This window comes from Microcaecilia unicolor, chromosome 1, assembly GCF_901765095.1.
Source record: "Microcaecilia unicolor chromosome 1, aMicUni1.1, whole genome shotgun sequence".
NCBI lineage: Eukaryota > Metazoa > Chordata > Amphibia > Gymnophiona > Siphonopidae > Microcaecilia > Microcaecilia unicolor.
Genome location: NC_044031.1, coordinates 254,022,513 through 254,038,848, shown reverse-complemented (window position 1 = coordinate 254,038,848; position 16,336 = coordinate 254,022,513). Strand labels below are relative to the sequence as shown.

The 16,336-nt window shown below is 44.1% G+C and overlaps 1 protein-coding gene across 1 annotated transcript in view; it reads left to right on the top strand.

Moving 5' to 3' along the window:
- The window catches only part of TOP2B (DNA topoisomerase II beta), a 507,457-nt gene that overhangs the window by 165,865 nt on the left and 325,256 nt on the right, over window positions 1-16,336 (top strand). The window contains 2 exon segments of the mRNA XM_030205679.1: window positions 6,790-6,891; window positions 6,973-7,110. Of these exon segments, the coding sequence (XP_030061539.1) occupies window positions 6,790-6,891; window positions 6,973-7,110 (240 nt within the window).

Genomic DNA, 16,336 nt, shown 5'->3' with positions numbered 1-16,336 from the left:
TATGAACAGGTTGGAGTTGGTCCAGAGGGCATTGATTAAAATCATCAGTTGTCTAAATCATCATAAAGGATTCTGTGTTGTTATGTCATTTTTACTTTTATACCATCTCTACCATGTGGGATTTCAAAGTGCATCGCACTGTTCTTTTGGGTTATCAGACTTGAATTGTTGGGCAACTGACTTTCCGGTGTACATTGCTTGCTAGATTTATGTAGGAACTTCATCTCGCATCACCCATCTTGAAACCTCTTGTGCTGTGGGGCTTTAAATGTATCCCTACATCCTGGAGGAGTACCCTTATGGTTAGAGCAGGGAGCTGAAAATCTGGGAAGCCTGGTTCATATCCTACTGTGGCGCCTTGTGAGCTGGGCAAGTAACTTAACCTCCATTTCCTCTTGTATAGACAGATTGTAATCCCTTTGGGGATTGGAAAATATACCTCCTATGCCTGAGTATAACTCTCCTTGAACTACCACTGAAAAGGTATGAGCTAAATCCTAAATTCCTTCTCTTTATGAAGTTGCTGTTCTGAGTGGGTGTTTTTTTAGTGTTTCACATGGGAAGTCGTCTTTCTAGTGGCAGTTACCTCATGAGAGAGCCCTCCATATGTTGAACTGCAAACATGAAATCGTTTGTTACCTTAGAAGAACAGAATTGAAAACAAACTACACAGCTGTATGTCCCATTCAATCCAAGCAGACTTGGAAAACACAAACTTTAGCAAGTTACATAAGTACCTAAGTGTTGCCATACTGGGACAAACCGAAGGTCCATCAAGCCCAGTATCCTGTTTCCAACAGTGGCCAATCCTGCTCACAAGTACCTGGCAAGATCCCTAAATAGTACAATATATTTTATGCTGCATATCCCAGAAATAAGCAGTGGATTTTCCCAAGTCCATTTTAATAATGGCTTATGGACTTTTCTTTTAGGAAGCTATTAAAACCCTTTTAAAACCCTGCTAAGCTAACTGCTTTCACCACATTCTACGGCAGCAAATGCCAGGGTTTAATTACGCTCTGAGTGAAGAAATATTTTCTCAGTTTCGTTTTAAATTTACTACTTTGTAGCTTCATTGCGTGCCTCCCAGTCCTAGTATTTTTGGAAAGGGTAAACAAGTGATTCACGTCTACTCGTTCCACTCCACTCAGTATTTTATATACCTCTATCATATCTTGTCTAAGCTGAAGAGCCCAAGCCATTTTAGCCTTTCCTCTTGCAACCAGTGTTGATATAAACAACCTGGTACTCCTTGGATGTCTGAAATGAAATCTCATGAGATCAGAGCTATTACAGATAACTGTGGTTGTTCTGAAATCTGCCTTCTTGGTCACAAGTTAAAAAGCAGTTACTTAATTTTAATTTCATATGTTTACATCATGTGATTGGATCCATTCACAGGTAAAGGTAGTGTGTTTGGTCAAGCTGTACTGGCCATTCTGTTTGTGTGATATTGTTTTTATTTTGTGGGCAGCTCCGGGATAACTTAGAATATAAGTAGAAATAGGAGAACTTAAGCTTGGGACTCGCCCACTTGTGTACTTGACTTTTTGTTGCTTGTTGAGATGAAAGAATACTTTTGCTCACTTGTAACAAATATTTTCCATAGACTTCAGTATTGACCAGGGGCATGCTCTCTCCCCTCTTCTCGAGAGGTGCATTCATACTTGAGTAGCTGAGGCGTTTCCTTCATCTAGGAAGGACCATGAGTGACCTGACCTTTACACTGAGTTCTGACATCTGCAATATACCCAGTTCTTAGAGGAAGACCTTTTGGCCAATCCTAGTTTTAAACTTGCATACCAAAGCAGTGTGGTATTTGTAGTCCCTGAATCTACCCATGGAAATCAATGCTCCAGGTCCCGTAATGCATCAAGAATAAGGTTGGTGGAAATCCAGAACTGGTCTAAAATAGTATTTTTGGAACTTGGCAACTTGGAAGTTCGATCTGGAAGAGCTGTTCTGTTCCAGTAGCATGCAATTCCATCAAGTTGGGTGCCTGATCAATCCTTCTTCTCTCTGGATGCTTTCTACTGCAACCACTTTTTATTTTTCTGGTTGATAATAGCTCTACAACAGCATTGCTTTCACACACATTTGAGGTCTCTTAGGGTGTGAGAAGTCTGAAATGGTTTATGTGAAACCTTTAAAACATTATGGAAAAAATGGTTTGGGCTTTAAACAGCTTTTTAACTTTTGAAAACTGTCCCCAAAATGTTTGTTCTAGGAAGATTATATAGAGATTCAAAGTTTGGTAATGAACTATACATATAATAGACAATAGCCTTTCTATCTGTGATTCTTTTTCTGAAGACCACTGTGCTAATGATTCAACTTATCAGTTCTACCAGTGTTGCTGTTCTTTTGGCCCCTTAACTTAGGGGTAAAAGAGTACATAAGAACATAAAGTAGCCATATTGGGTCAGACCAGTGGTTTATCTAGCACAGTATCCTGTTTCCAACAGTGGCCGAGCCAGGTCACAAGTACCTGGCAGAAACCCATTATGGTTTTGTCTTCAGATGTACTCTGCTATTCCTGCTGCTGTCATTCTAACGCCATATGGTCATATATTGTGACATTAGATGGAAAGGTTTGTAGCATAATTTGACCACACAGTGAAGTGTAGAAAAGTGATTGTTAGCACAAATTGTGCCTGATAGGTGTTGAGATTTCTTTTTGTCACTGTTGGGTGCATTGTTTTTCTTGAAAGCTACATCCATTTTTGGGACCATTGCTCATGATAGAGACAGTGGTTTCCTCATGTGGCTTCTGGATAGATTCTGCAGCAAAGATTGTAAAATTTGCTGCACACATTGTGAATGTGTGCTAGAAAAGCAAACATTTTCATTGATTTGTAAGTGCTAAAACTAATGGGTTGATATTCAAAAGCACTTATATGGTTAACATCAGATGTTGACTGCATAAGTGTTTTTTTTATTTTTATTTTCTGCATGTAAGTGGATAATTCTTCTTCATACGTCTGTTCAAGTTTAGGAGGGGCCAGGGCATTCCAAGGGTTGAGTCAAAATTTTGTGCAGGTTGTGGTGATAGCCACCTAAATAGCTATAATAGCTTTCTAACTCAATTACAGAAATAAGGCATGCTATTTGGAGATGCTGGAACTGCAGTATATGCTCAGAGGGACCTAAAAGGTTTTAGAAACAAAAATCCTTTGAGGGAGTTGGACTATTAAATGATCAAGGTGTAAAAGGGGCATTCGGAAGGAATAGGCCATAACAGAAAAAAACAAAATTAATTCTTTATTTTGGCCGTTATGAAAGGATTTCTAGGATATACTCTCACTGGGAACACTCTTTGATAGTGATGACTTAAAGGCCCTGAAAGATGTAATAGAGTAAACAAACTAAAAAAAAAAAATTGCTAGCATGAGATGGTGTACATGCTGTTCTAAAAGACTTTATAAATGAAATTACAGAATTGTTGCTTTTAATCTGTGATATACCATTAAAGTTCGCTGTAGTACCTGAGGATTGGAAGGTGCCCAAAGCAGTGCCAGTCTTTAGAAAGGACTCCCAGAGCTGATCCGGGAGGCCACAGACCATTGAGCTTTTCATCGGTGCTAAGAAAATGGTAGAAGCTATTCTGAAAAATTAACTGGCTATATAAATAGACACAGCTTAATGATGGCAGAGCCAATATTGAGTGGGAATTGTGAGCATGTCCCTGACCTGGATGTCTGAATTCCTTCAATGTCCTATGTGAAATGGGGCTTAATATCTGCCCTTCCTCAATAACCACTACCTCCTCCTTTTCCTAAGGGATCCCATCAGGCTTATTTTCAAAAGAGAAGGGCGCCCATCTTTCAACACAAATCGGGAGAGAGGTGTCCTCCCAGGGTCGCCCAAATCGGCATAATGGAAAGCTGATTTTGGGCGTCCTCAACTGCTTTCCGTCGCGGGGACGACCAAAATTTACGGGTGTATGTCGGAAGCATAGCGAAGGCAGGTCTGGGGCGTGCTTAACACATGGGCATCCTCGGCCGATAATGGAAAAAAGAAGGGCGTCCCTGACGAACACTTGTCGACTTGGTCCTTTTCTTTTTTTTTTTTTTTTTACGACCAAGCCACAAAAATGTGCCCTAAATGACCAGATGACCACCGGAAGGAATCGGAGATGACCTCCCCTTACTCCCCCAGTGGTCACTAACCCCCTCCCACCCTCAAAAAAATTAAAAAAAAAAAAATTTTTTTCCAGCCTCTATGCCAGCCTCATATATCATACCCAGCTCCATGACAGCAGTATGCAGGTCCCAGGAGCCGTTTTAGTGGGTACTGCAGTGCATTTCAGGCAGGCGGACCCAGGCCCAGCCCCCCCACCCCCACCTGTTATACTTGTGGTGGTAAATGTGAGCCCTCCAAAACCCTCCGCAAACCCACTAAACCCACATGTAGGTGCCCCCCTTCATCCCTAAGGGCTATGGTAGTGGTGTACAGTTTTGGGGGGGTTTGGGGGGCTCCGCACACAAGGTAAGGGAGCTATGCACCTGGGAGCTTTTTCTGAAGTCCACTGCAGTGCCCCCTAGGGTGCCCTGGCATGTGAGGGGGACCAGTGCACTGTGAATGCTGGCTCCTCCCTTGACCAAATGGCTTGGATTTGGTCGTTTGTGAGATGGGCGTCCTCAGTTTCCATTATCAGTGAAAATCGGGGACGACCATCTCTAAGGACGGCCTAAATGTTGAGATTTGGGCGTCCCTGACCGTATTATCGAAACAAAAGATGACTGCCCATCTTTTCGATAATATGGGTTTCCTCGCCCCTTCGCCAGGACATCCTGAGGAAAACTTGGGCGCCCCGTTTGATTATGCCCCTCCATGTATCTGTCCCATGCTTTCTTAAATTCCGATACAATCTTCGTCTTCACTACCTCCACCGGGAGGCCATTCCAGGCATTCATCACCCTTTCCATGAAATAGTATTTTCTTCGATCTAGACTTTCAGAAGGTATTTGACAGATTCTCATGAGAGACTCCAGGGAAAATTAGTCATCGGATAGGGGGTTGGGGACTGATTCAAAGATGGGAAATAGAGAATAGAGATGGGCCACAGGTTTCAAAAAAAAAAAAAAGTGTTTGCAGGAGAGCAGGGTAAGTAGTGAAATGCCTCAAGGATCTGTACTGACCACCATTTTCAGGTTAGTTTTTATATATTTTTTTTTGCAAATGTTCTAGAGAAAAGAATGAATGAGGTGATTAAATTTGCATATGACAGCTATTCCATTGTGAGGGACAGCAAGAGGATTTGATAAGACAGAGAGTGGGCATCTGAATGACAGATGAAATTTAATATAGAGAAGTGTAAAGTAATGAATATAGGGAAAAAAATCCTAATTATAGGTGTTTAAAGTTGAGTTCCATGTAGGGAGCCACCAGGACTGGTGCAAGCGTATTGGGTAGCTTAGGTGAACCTTCCTTCTTGTGCCCCACTACAGTTAACTTTCAAATCCCTAGACAACACGTACGTTTTAATATTTAAACTCAGTAATTGTAATCACTCTGACATACCTCTCCCAGAATAATTCATTAAAAATGTATAATTGGATGATATACATTTAAATATATATATATATATATGTAAATTAAAATTTTCCAAAAACCATTTACCTCAAGAAATGCATTACTGAATATTGCCCATCCTTCCTGCAAAAAAAGTATGTACTGATATATATTTTTTTTTTTAACTTTTTGTAGCTATTCAGACTTTTTGCAATGACTGCAGATGCTCTTTGCCATCTTGCTATCTTTAAACAATTGCCTAAGATAAAATAAAAGATTATTTTATTGGCTGAGCTGGCCCTGGAAGTCACCAAGAAAAGGATCTTGATCATTGTGTACAATAAAGGATAGGGGTAATAGGACACCTATTAAAAAAAAAGTTTGAAAATGCCTATTTTATAAAAGCTTTTTGTTTGTGATTATTTTTTCCAGAACAAAAAAAAAGAGGGGGGGTATAAACCCCTACATCTATTGAAAAAGAACTATTAGAATAGGGATGGACCACAGGTTTGCAATCCTCTAGTGGACATTCTCAATGATTGGACTGATATTGTTTGATTTTATTGTATCACTAAGTGGACACATTTCGGTGGATGTTATGGTCATGGATTTTTAATAAAATATTTTGGTGTTTTCACCTGTAGTCTCTCCATTGCCTTTTTTTTTTTTCTTTTCTTTTGGAAACCTGTGGCCCATCTCTACTCCTTCCCCCCCCCCCCCCCCCCCCCATCATATGTATATTTTTTGAGGATTTGATAAAAGGCAGTAAATGTATAAGAGTATGGGAGTTGCAAGCTGATTGTTGTCTTTATGCCATGTCATCAAAGCACTTTTCAATATTTGTTTTTCTTCTGTAATATTTTTGCTGGTATTTTCCTTCAGTAATATGTTGGATTATTATTTATTTATATGTACATTGCTTTGTCACAATATTCAGAAAGAGATTTTAAGCAATAGAGTTTTTTTTTGTTTTATTTTTGCCAAGTACTAGATGCTAATTTTTAGTGGTGCCTGCAATTTTACATCCCTGACAATAGAAATAGATGTATATCCTCAAAAGTATAAAGCATATGTATGCATCTGTGTGTACATTACTCCTCCTACCTACTACTCATTACTATAATGCTGCTATAGCTATTGTTTGTATACATATGGGTACATTTATGGCTAATGTTTTTCCCACACCTGTTCATATTCATATTGTATGGTGAAATATAAATTTGAATGATCCCATAATGTCCATGGATAATTTTTGTGCCTATTTATTTTTTGAAGGGTGGTAGGCATGTTGATTATGTGGTGGATCAGATTGTTGCAAAATTGATAGAAGTGGTGAAGAAGAAGAATAAAGCTGGTGTATCAGTAAAGCCATTTCAGGTAAGTTAATTTAGTTCAGTAGGTAAATTTAAAAAAAAAGTGTCGGTGCCTGTAATACCTCTATTTTTGTGTTCTCTACAGGTGAAAAATCATCTTTGGGTTTTTATAAACAGTTTGATTGAAAATCCTACCTTTGATTCTCAGACAAAGGAAAACATGACTTTGCAGCCTAAAAACTTTGGATCCAAATGCCAGCTGTCGGAAAAGTTTTCCAAAGCGGTGAGCTTTTTTGTGTTTGTAACCTATGTATGTTGATTGATATCGATAGGAAAATGGGCACTATTCAACTTTGGAGACCACCAAAAATCAGACCTTCCAGATCTGTTCTGTAAAAGTGACATCCTCTGTCCTGGACATTTCACGAGACACCAGTAACACAAAATATTCAATAGTTTTTGTATAGGATAGTGAATGGTGACCAGTTGGCCCAGCTTCCTTTTACTTTATATAAGCAGCTGTCTCTGAAATTAGGTATTTTATGCCTAGATGTTTTTCTAGAGTTGCCCATATTTTTAATCACCTAGATAGTTTTCTGCATCCTGGGTCTTGCAATGTTCTGAGTCCTTTCAGCCTGGGCTATCTTAATTTCTCCTTTAACAGGCCAGAGTCTGTGGCTTCTGCAGTCTTATCAGAATCCAACCTTTCCTCTAGATCCATCCTGTTGTTCATACCTAGCTTTTCGGTCAGTTCCAAAGTCTGTGTCAAATTATCTATTTTCATTTCTTTAGTGGTAATATGATGGAGAATGAAAGCCTCAGCTAATTGTAGCTTGAGTTTTCATTGACACTTTTATGGCGAGGGAGTGGGGCATTATTGTGACAACAATCAAAACATTTACAGCCTTAAATTAACAAAGTAGATATTTTTGTCTTCTCGTTGCCTAACATAGTTGTTTACAAAAGACAAAGAGAAGAGAAGTATTTATTTTTTAATTTGGGAAAAAAAGTCCACAAAGAAGTTATAGGTGATACATTATTATTGGACTAAGTTAAAGTATTTTTGAGAAGGTTGCAGAAATTATCCCGTCCTTGTCAGATAAAATTTGAATTTCTAATTGGCTAAAACAGGAGTGGTCACTAGTTAGGGCAAACTTTAAAAATTTTGGTATCAATACAAGTGCAAGCCTTGACCACCGCTTTCAGATATTTTTTTCCTTAGTTTTTCCTTAGTTTTTCTATTTTGCCAGCAAAATGGATTTTATGTTGCTTTGTCAGAATTGAGAAAAAGCCTTCTCCCTCAACATTAATCGTTGTACTTCTAAGCTTGGGGTTCTGTGTCAAAACTAACTATTGTTAATGTTTGAATGTATTTTTGACTGCCACCTCTTGTGGAATAAAATATTAAATCACTTTATTAAACACCTTTTGCATGGGAATTCAAGGTGAGATACAACAAGTTAAAAAGAAAAAGATGAAAATATTATATAACTAGTAAAAAATGCCCGTTTCCGAAACCAATGAAACGGGTGCTAGCAAGCATTAGTATGTGTGTGTCTGTGAGACAGTAATTGTGTATGGGTGTGAGAGTCACAGGAGGGGGTGGCGGGGGTGGGGAACTGTGAGCGTGCATGAGTGTGTGGGGGGGCAGTGACACTGTCAGAGAGTGAGTGTAATTGTGTATTTTTTGTAGAGTTAGAGAGTTTGACAGTGAGTGTAAGGGAGTGTTTTTGAAAGAGTGAGAGAGCGTGGCAGGCAGCAGCAGTGTATTTTTGTAAGGGTTCAATAGTAATTGTGTTTTGAGTGTGTGTCTGTGATGTGTGATAGGGTATTTTTTTTCTGTATGTGGGGCAGTGACACAGTATGTGTGAGAGTGAGTGTAAGTATGTATTTTTGAAAGAGTCAGAGAGTGTGGCAGGCACCCACATATGTCTGGAGCAGAGGAGTGGCCTAGTGGTTAGGGTGGTGGACTTTAGTCCTGGGGAGCTGAGGAACTGAATTCGATTCCCACCTCAGGCACAGGGAGCTCCTTGTGACTCTGGGCAAGTCACTTAACCCTCCATTGCCCCATGTAAGCCACATTGAGCCTGCCATGAGTGGGAAAGCGTGGGGTACAAATGTAACAAAAATAAAAATAAATAAAATAAGTGAGTATGTTTGAAAGAGTGAGAGATCGTGGCAGACAGGAACAGTGCTTGTTTGTAAGGCTTCAGTGGTTTTTTTTTTTTTTTGTCAGCCTTCCGCCATTTCCATTAATGTTAGTCTCCCCTTCGATTTCCCTGCACTGGACAGCTTAGTTGAAGGTGAATTCAGTGTCTGTTGTGTGGTTCCGTTTGAGAGGGTGGGGGTGGGGGTTGTGGCTCGGAGGGGTCTGCTTTTGGCGTTCCGTTCCTCTGCCTCCTGTCATTGTACCTTCCGCCCTTGATGTGTTTTCGGTATGTGGCCGTTTATGGTGAAGGCTGCCTTTTGATTTTTGGTTGGGGGGGGGGGGGGGTTTGAAGTTGTAGGCAGCGTGTTCGATGTGCCGGAGACGGGATAGTGGTTAGTTGTTTGGTGGGAGCGCGTTTGTTATGCAGGAAGCACATACCTGGAGCAGGAGCATGGGCGTCAGAATACTAATCTCCTGGGTGAGTGATTCTACTCGCTAAGTGTCAGTGCTCCGCCCTCGACGTCATGACATTGTGACGCGAGGGTGGGGAACACAGTCATGGTGGAACACTGATCTACACCATGATGGAAGTTGGAGATTTGCGATTTGGCTTCATTAGAACGTTGGAGTTGTGAATTATGTCCGGAAGGGGCGTGGCTGAGGGCAGGTCTATGAGTGAGGGTGAGTGGTGTTGACAGCCTAGGAGGGTGAGTGGTGCTGACAGCCTAGCCTAGGAACAGTAGATTCAGTGCTTCACTGAATGTTGGAGGTGAGAATTATTTATATAGATTATTGCATATTAAAAAATTTAAAAATGATATATAAAAAGTACCACTGAGAACTTGAATGCTGTTAGTTTAATAACACAAGAAACCTAACAGCATGCTTTAAGTGCGTAATGAAGTGTATATTCATCAGGGAGAATGAGGTTTCATTTGCTCTTTTATAAGTTACTAGTGAAATACCACCTGAATACAGTGTCTGTTTCTAGAGGCCTTACCACCATAAGGATATTGTAAGGCTGGGAAGAGTTCCAAAATGCTGTGACTTGAAATAGACACATACAGAGAAATCTAATGAACTCAAGATGTACTCTTAAAAAAGGATGATCTATTGTAAATACAAGGGCTATATTTGGCCCTAATTAGTCACACTATCATCTACATATCAAACCAACTAATTATATGTACTTTCAACATATCACATAATGTTTATTTATTTATTGCATTTGTATCCCACATTTTCCCACCTCTTTGCAGGCTCAGTGTGGCTTACAGTACATCATGAGTGGTGGAAATATATTTAGTGTTACAGAAGGATCTTGGGTAACATGATAATGAAAAAGAAAAACATGATAGTAGTATAACAAGTAGATACTATAAGACAATTCTGAATATGTGTGGAGGAGTTGTGTATATTCACATTGGATTATCTTTGTGGTATGCCTTGTTAAAGAGATAGGTCTTCAGTAGTTTGCGGAAGTGCGTTAGTTCGTAGATCTTTTTTAAGTTGCGCGGTAGTTGTTCCATAACTGCACTCAAGTAGGTAAAGTTTGACGCATGTATTAATTTGTATTTTAGACCTTTGCAGTTAGGGAAGTATAGATCTAGGAATGTGCGGGATGATCTTTTGGCATTCCTGGGTGGTAGGTCTATCAGGTCTGACATGTAGGCTGGTGCATCTCCGTGCATGATTTTGTGAACTAGGGAGCAAATTTTGGATATGATGCATTCTTTAATTGGGAGCCAGTGTAGTTTTTCTCGTAGGGGCTTAGCACTTTCATATTTTGTTTTGCCGAATATGAGTTTAGCTGCAGTGTTCTGTGCTGTTTGAAGTTTCTTGATTATCTGCACTTTACAGCCGGTGTAGATTGCGTTGCAGTAATCTAGATGACTGAGCACCATTGATTGTACCAGGTTACGGAAAACAGTCCTTGGGAAGAAAGGTCTTACTCTTTTTAATTTCCACATTGAGTGGAACATCTTCTTGGTAGTGTTTTTTGTGTGGCTCAATGTTGAATGTATAAGAAGGGGAATAATTGTTGATACTATTTGTGAAAGGTCTCCTGAAGAAGTAATAAGGAAACATGGCCTGTGTTGAGACCTGATTGATGACTGGATGATGAATGAAAGGAGCAAGTCAAATCCTGAATGATCTCCATGTAAAGTTAAAAGCTGTGAAGATTCCACATCTGATGGAGTTTGAGATCAAAATAGCAGTGGAACATCAGTGTCTTCAATTTGTGCGCATCGATTTTTCATCTTTGAACGCTGTGCTTTTCATCTTTTGAATTTTCATTGATTGGATAGTTGATTATGTACCTGGGATATCAATAAGAAGGACTAAGCAGAAGTGACTGTTGTACGGTGACTACAAACGGACTTTTTGAGACTGAGCATATCCTGGGTTGATCCTATACAATTGAGCTTTGATGATTTGCTGTTTAAATTTGTATGAAGAAACATGAGATTTGATGTGTCTGAATGAGATATTTAATAAATATTGTAAAAGGAACATTATGTGATAGGTTGAAAGTACATATAATTAGTTGGTTTGATATGCTTAAAAAGGATGGATATTATAGAAACATTCAAATATCTAGAAGACTTCAATAAAGTACAAGAAGGTAGCATTTTTCAAAAGCTCTAAGGCAAGGCATGATAGGAAATTGTATGAAGGGAGGCTCAGAGAAAATGCTACTTTATTGAAAATATAGTTAATGCCTGGAATAGCCTACCAGCAGATGTGGTGGACAACAAAGCGGAAAGAATTCAAACATGCTAGGGACACAGAGAAGAAGGTAGTAAGAGCAAAAGAGGAAGACCAAGTTTAAGTAAAAACAGGTTTGAACATAGGCATGTGAGTTTTTATACCCATCTACTGTACCTGGATGATAAAAAGCAAAAAAGGAGAGGACAGTTAACTTGCAGAGGATATTTGCACCAAGCTCTGAAGGAAATGTGGCAAGATTGACCACAGAATAGAGAGAGGTCTTTAGTTTGCAGTCAGATATATCTGGGAAGGAGAGGGGGATGGTGGTTGTGGTGGCTGCAGGTTGTCTAGAATAGGTGATAGACAGGGCAGGCTTGGCTATGGGGAATATGGAGAAGAAGGGATAGAGAGCAATTAAAGGTCTCCTTAGCACAGTGTGCACTGTTGAGGCGCTACAGCAATATAGGCATGAGCAATTAGGCAGATGGTTAAGATTATTAGCCCTTCCATATCATCATGCTGATCAATCCATAGACTGGTGGGTTGTGTCCATCTACCAGCAGGTGGAGATAGAGAGCAAAGCTTTTGCCTCCCTATATGTGGTCATGTGCTGCCGGAAACTCCTCAGTATGTTCTCTATCTCAGCAGGTGGTGGTCACACACAGCAGCAGCTCTGGCTAGGCCTCCAAGCCTAATTTTTAGGTTTTGTTGAGTGCCTGGGGTTGAGGGCTCTTCTTGAGCAAGTGCAAACCTGGTGGCGCCAGGTCCCTCCTTTTCTCCCCCCTCCCGCTTGCTCCGTTAAAAAAAAAAAAAAAAAATTTTTGGACGTCCTTAAGGGCGTTTATTTCGACGTTTATTTAAACGTTTATTGCAGCTACTCACTGGGACACCAGGTCGTTACAGCTCGGAGCGAGAAACAGGTAATTTTTACCTTTTTATAGCGGGCAGGGGGTTCCCCGATTGATCTCCACGTGGCCTATGGCGTCGGAGGGCGAGGGCGCGAAGAATCGCTCCCCGGACCGCGTGTGCGCTTCTAGCGGGGATGCGGGGGTTTTAAAGTCTGATTCGCCCTTGTTGGGTGTCAGTTTGGAGGCCGGTCAGTGTCCTGGGTCTTCCTCCGGTGCGGCGTTTTTTCCCGCCATAAACGCCCATCCCCCGCTGCTCGCTTCCGCCATCTTGGCCGGCCACTCTGCTCGGACGGCTTCTTCTTGGGCCGACCTTGAGCAGGGAGACGTTCATGCCATGGCCGCCCTTGATTTGGGCGACGGCAAAAAAGCGGCTAAAGTTAAGCGCCGTTCTTCCCGCACGGATCCTTCGCGGAGTGTCGCGCCGGACGCCATCTTGGATGCGCAGCATGTTGCTCCCCCGCTCTTGCGAGCGCCGGTTGAGGGTGCGTCTAGGGCTGTGGCCCAGGCTGCTGAAATTCACAGTCTGGGGGGTTTCTCCCCCGAGTTTATTTTGCTGCTGCATCAGGCCTTCCTTATGCAAAACGCTGCCCCTTCTCCCTTGTCCGATAACGGGGTTGAGGCCCCCGGAAGTAAACGCCCTCGGGTGGATTCCCAGGCCTTAGAGGACGCTGTTTCCTCTGATGTAGATGAGGGCAGCGTATCTGAGTTCTCCCAATGGTCCTTTGGGGATTCCTTGGAGGAGACGGATTCCCGCTCGGATGGAGCGGATGACCCCTCTGCAGCGCGGATCTTTCGCTCAGAGGATTTGCCCAACCTGTTACTGCAGGCCATGAGCATTTTGAAGATTTCCTCGCCAGAGGACGTCTCTCCCTCAGCCCCTGTTGGCTCTGCCATTATGCTGGGGACGAAGCGCCCGCCTAGAACCTTCCACGTGCATGATGCCATGCACACCTTAATTTCGGCTCAATGGGATGTCCCGGAAACGAGCCTCAAAATGGCTAGGGCTATGTCCCGCCTCTATCCTTTGCCTGAAAGTGAACGTGAGGCCTTTATTTGGCCTACCGTGGATTCTTTAATCACTGCGGTGACTAAGAAAACGGCGTTGCCGGTGGAAGGTGGCACGGCACTAAAGGACGCCCAAGACAGAAGATTGGAAGCGGCTTTAAGGTCGTCCTTCGAGGCGGCTGCCTTTAGTTTGCAGGCCTCAGTTTGCGGCTCCTATGTGGCCAGGGCGTGCCTGACGATGGTGCAGCGGGCTTCCCCCTCGGATCCTTCCTTGAGGGCTGACTGGCCGGCCCTGGAATCGGGCTTGGCTTATTTGGCAGACTTACTGTATGATGTCTTGAGAGCCTCGGCTAAAGGCATGGCTCAGACAGTCTCTGCGCGGCGGTGGCTTTGGCTGAAACATTGGTCTGCGGACCACGCCTCTAAGTCCCGCCTGGCTAAGTTGCCTTTTAAAGGCAAGCTGCTCTTTGGGGTCGAGCTGGACAAAATCGTGACCGATCTCGGCACGTCTAAGGGCAAGAAGTTACCAGAGGTCAGGGCTCGGGCCAGTGCTTGCCCCGGTATCTCCAGAGGACAGTTTCAGGAAGCCCGTCGGTACCGCCCGGGCAAGTCGGGCTCCTCTGCCCCCTCTTCCTTCAAAAGGAACTTCTCCCCCAAGCAGCATTCCTTTCGCAGAGACCGCCGTCCCGGAGGTACACCCTCCGGTCCTCCCCCAGGGTCTCGTACCCAATGACGGGGTCCTGGTCCATGGCCCAATGCAGATTGGAGGACGCCTGTCCTCGTTTCTGGGCGAGTGGACCAGAGTAACTTCAGACGCTTGGGTGCTGGAAGTCATCAGAGACGGCTACAAGTTAGAGTTCTGCCGACCCTTAAGAGACGGGTTTGTACTCTCTCCCTGCAAGTCTCCGGTCAAAGCTGTGGCAGTGCAGCAGACCTTGGACAACCTGATCCGCCTGGGTGCGGTCGTTCCGGTGCCAGAAAATCAGCTTGGCAAGGGACGTTACTCCATTTACTTTGTGGTACCAAAGAAAGGAGGTTCTGTCCGGCCTATCCTCGACCTCAAAGGGGTCAATCGGGCCTTGAAAGTGCGGCACTTTCGCATGGAGACTCTCCGCTCTGTTATAGCGGCAGTGAAGGCAGGAGAGTTCTTGGCTTCCTTGGACATCAAGGAAGCGTACCTGCATTTTCCCATCTGGCCTCCTCATCAACGCTTTCCGCGTTTTGCAGTCCTGGGCCGACACTTCCAGTTCAGAGCCCTCCCTTTCGGGTTGGCTACTGCTCCGCGGACCTTCTCCAAAGTAATGGTGGTCATCGCGGCCTTCCTGCAAAAGGAAGGAGTACAAGTCCATCCTTATCTGGACGACTGGTTGATCCGAGCCCCCTCTTAGGCAGAGTGCGGCAAAGCTGTGGACCGGGTGGTTGCTCTTTTGAGCTCCCTGGGGTGGATCATCAACTGGGAGAAGAGCCAGCTGCGCCCCACTCAGTCCCTGGAGTATCTGGGAGTTCGATTCGACACCCAAGTGGGCAGAGTGTTCCTGCCAGACAATCGGATTGTCAAACTTCAGGCTCAGGTGGACCAGTTCCTAGTAGCCTCTCCTCTTCGGGCTTGGGACTATGTGCAGCTGTTGGGCTCTATGACGGCCACGATGGAAGTAGTGCCCTGGGCCAGGGCTCATATGAGACCACTACAACTCTCTCTGCTGCAGCGCTGGACTCCGATGTCGGAGGATTATGCTGTGCGCCTTCCCTTGGACCCAACAGTGCGCAAGGCGCTGAGCTGGTGGATGCAGACAGACAAGTTGTCTGCAGGAATGCCTCTGGTGACCCCGGAGTGGATTGTCGTCACGACGGACGCCTCTTTGTCGGGCTGGGGAGCCCACTGCTTGGGAAGGACAGAGCAGGGGCTCTGGTCTCCTGCAGAGGCAAAGTGGTCTATCAACCTCCTGGAACTCAGAGCCATTAGGTTGGCGCTTTTGGAGTTCATCCCGGTACTGGCGTTGAAGCCAGTACGGGTCCTGTCGGACAATGCCACGGCTGTGGCCTATGTCAACCGCCAGGGAGGTACCTAGAGCGCCCCTCTAGCCAAGGAGGCCATGAATCAATGCCAGTGGGCGGAAGCGAACCTGGAACAGCTGTCAGCGGCCCACATTGCCGGAGTCATGAATGTGAAGGCGGACTTTCTCAGTCGCCATACCTTGGAGCCCGGAGAGTGGCAGCTATCTGCTCAGGCGTTCTTGGACATCACGAAGCGCTGGGGCCAGCCGAGCCTAGATCTGATGGCGTCATCGGCCAATTGCCAAGTGCCGCGCTTTTTCAGCAGAGGACGGGACCCTCGATCCCTGGGAGTAGATGCTCTTCTCCAACAGTGGCCGACACAGGCGCTTCTCTATGTGTTCCCGCCCTGGCCCATGTTGGGCAGGGTGCTAGACCGGGTGGCAAAGCATCCGGGCCGGATAATCCTGGTGGGTCCGGACTGGCCCATACGTCCCTGGTATGCGGACTTGATCAGGCTCTCAGTCGACGATCCTCTGCGGCTGCCAGTGGAGCAGGGCCTATTACATCAGGGTCCCGTGGTGATGGAGGATCCCTCCCCCTTTGGTCTTACGGCCTGGCTATTGAGCGGCAGCGTCTGAGAAAGAAGGGCTTCTCAGACAAGGTCATCGCCACTATGCTGAGAGCGAGGAAGCGGTCTACTTCTACTGCTTACGCCAGGGTTTGGCGTACCTTTGCAGCGT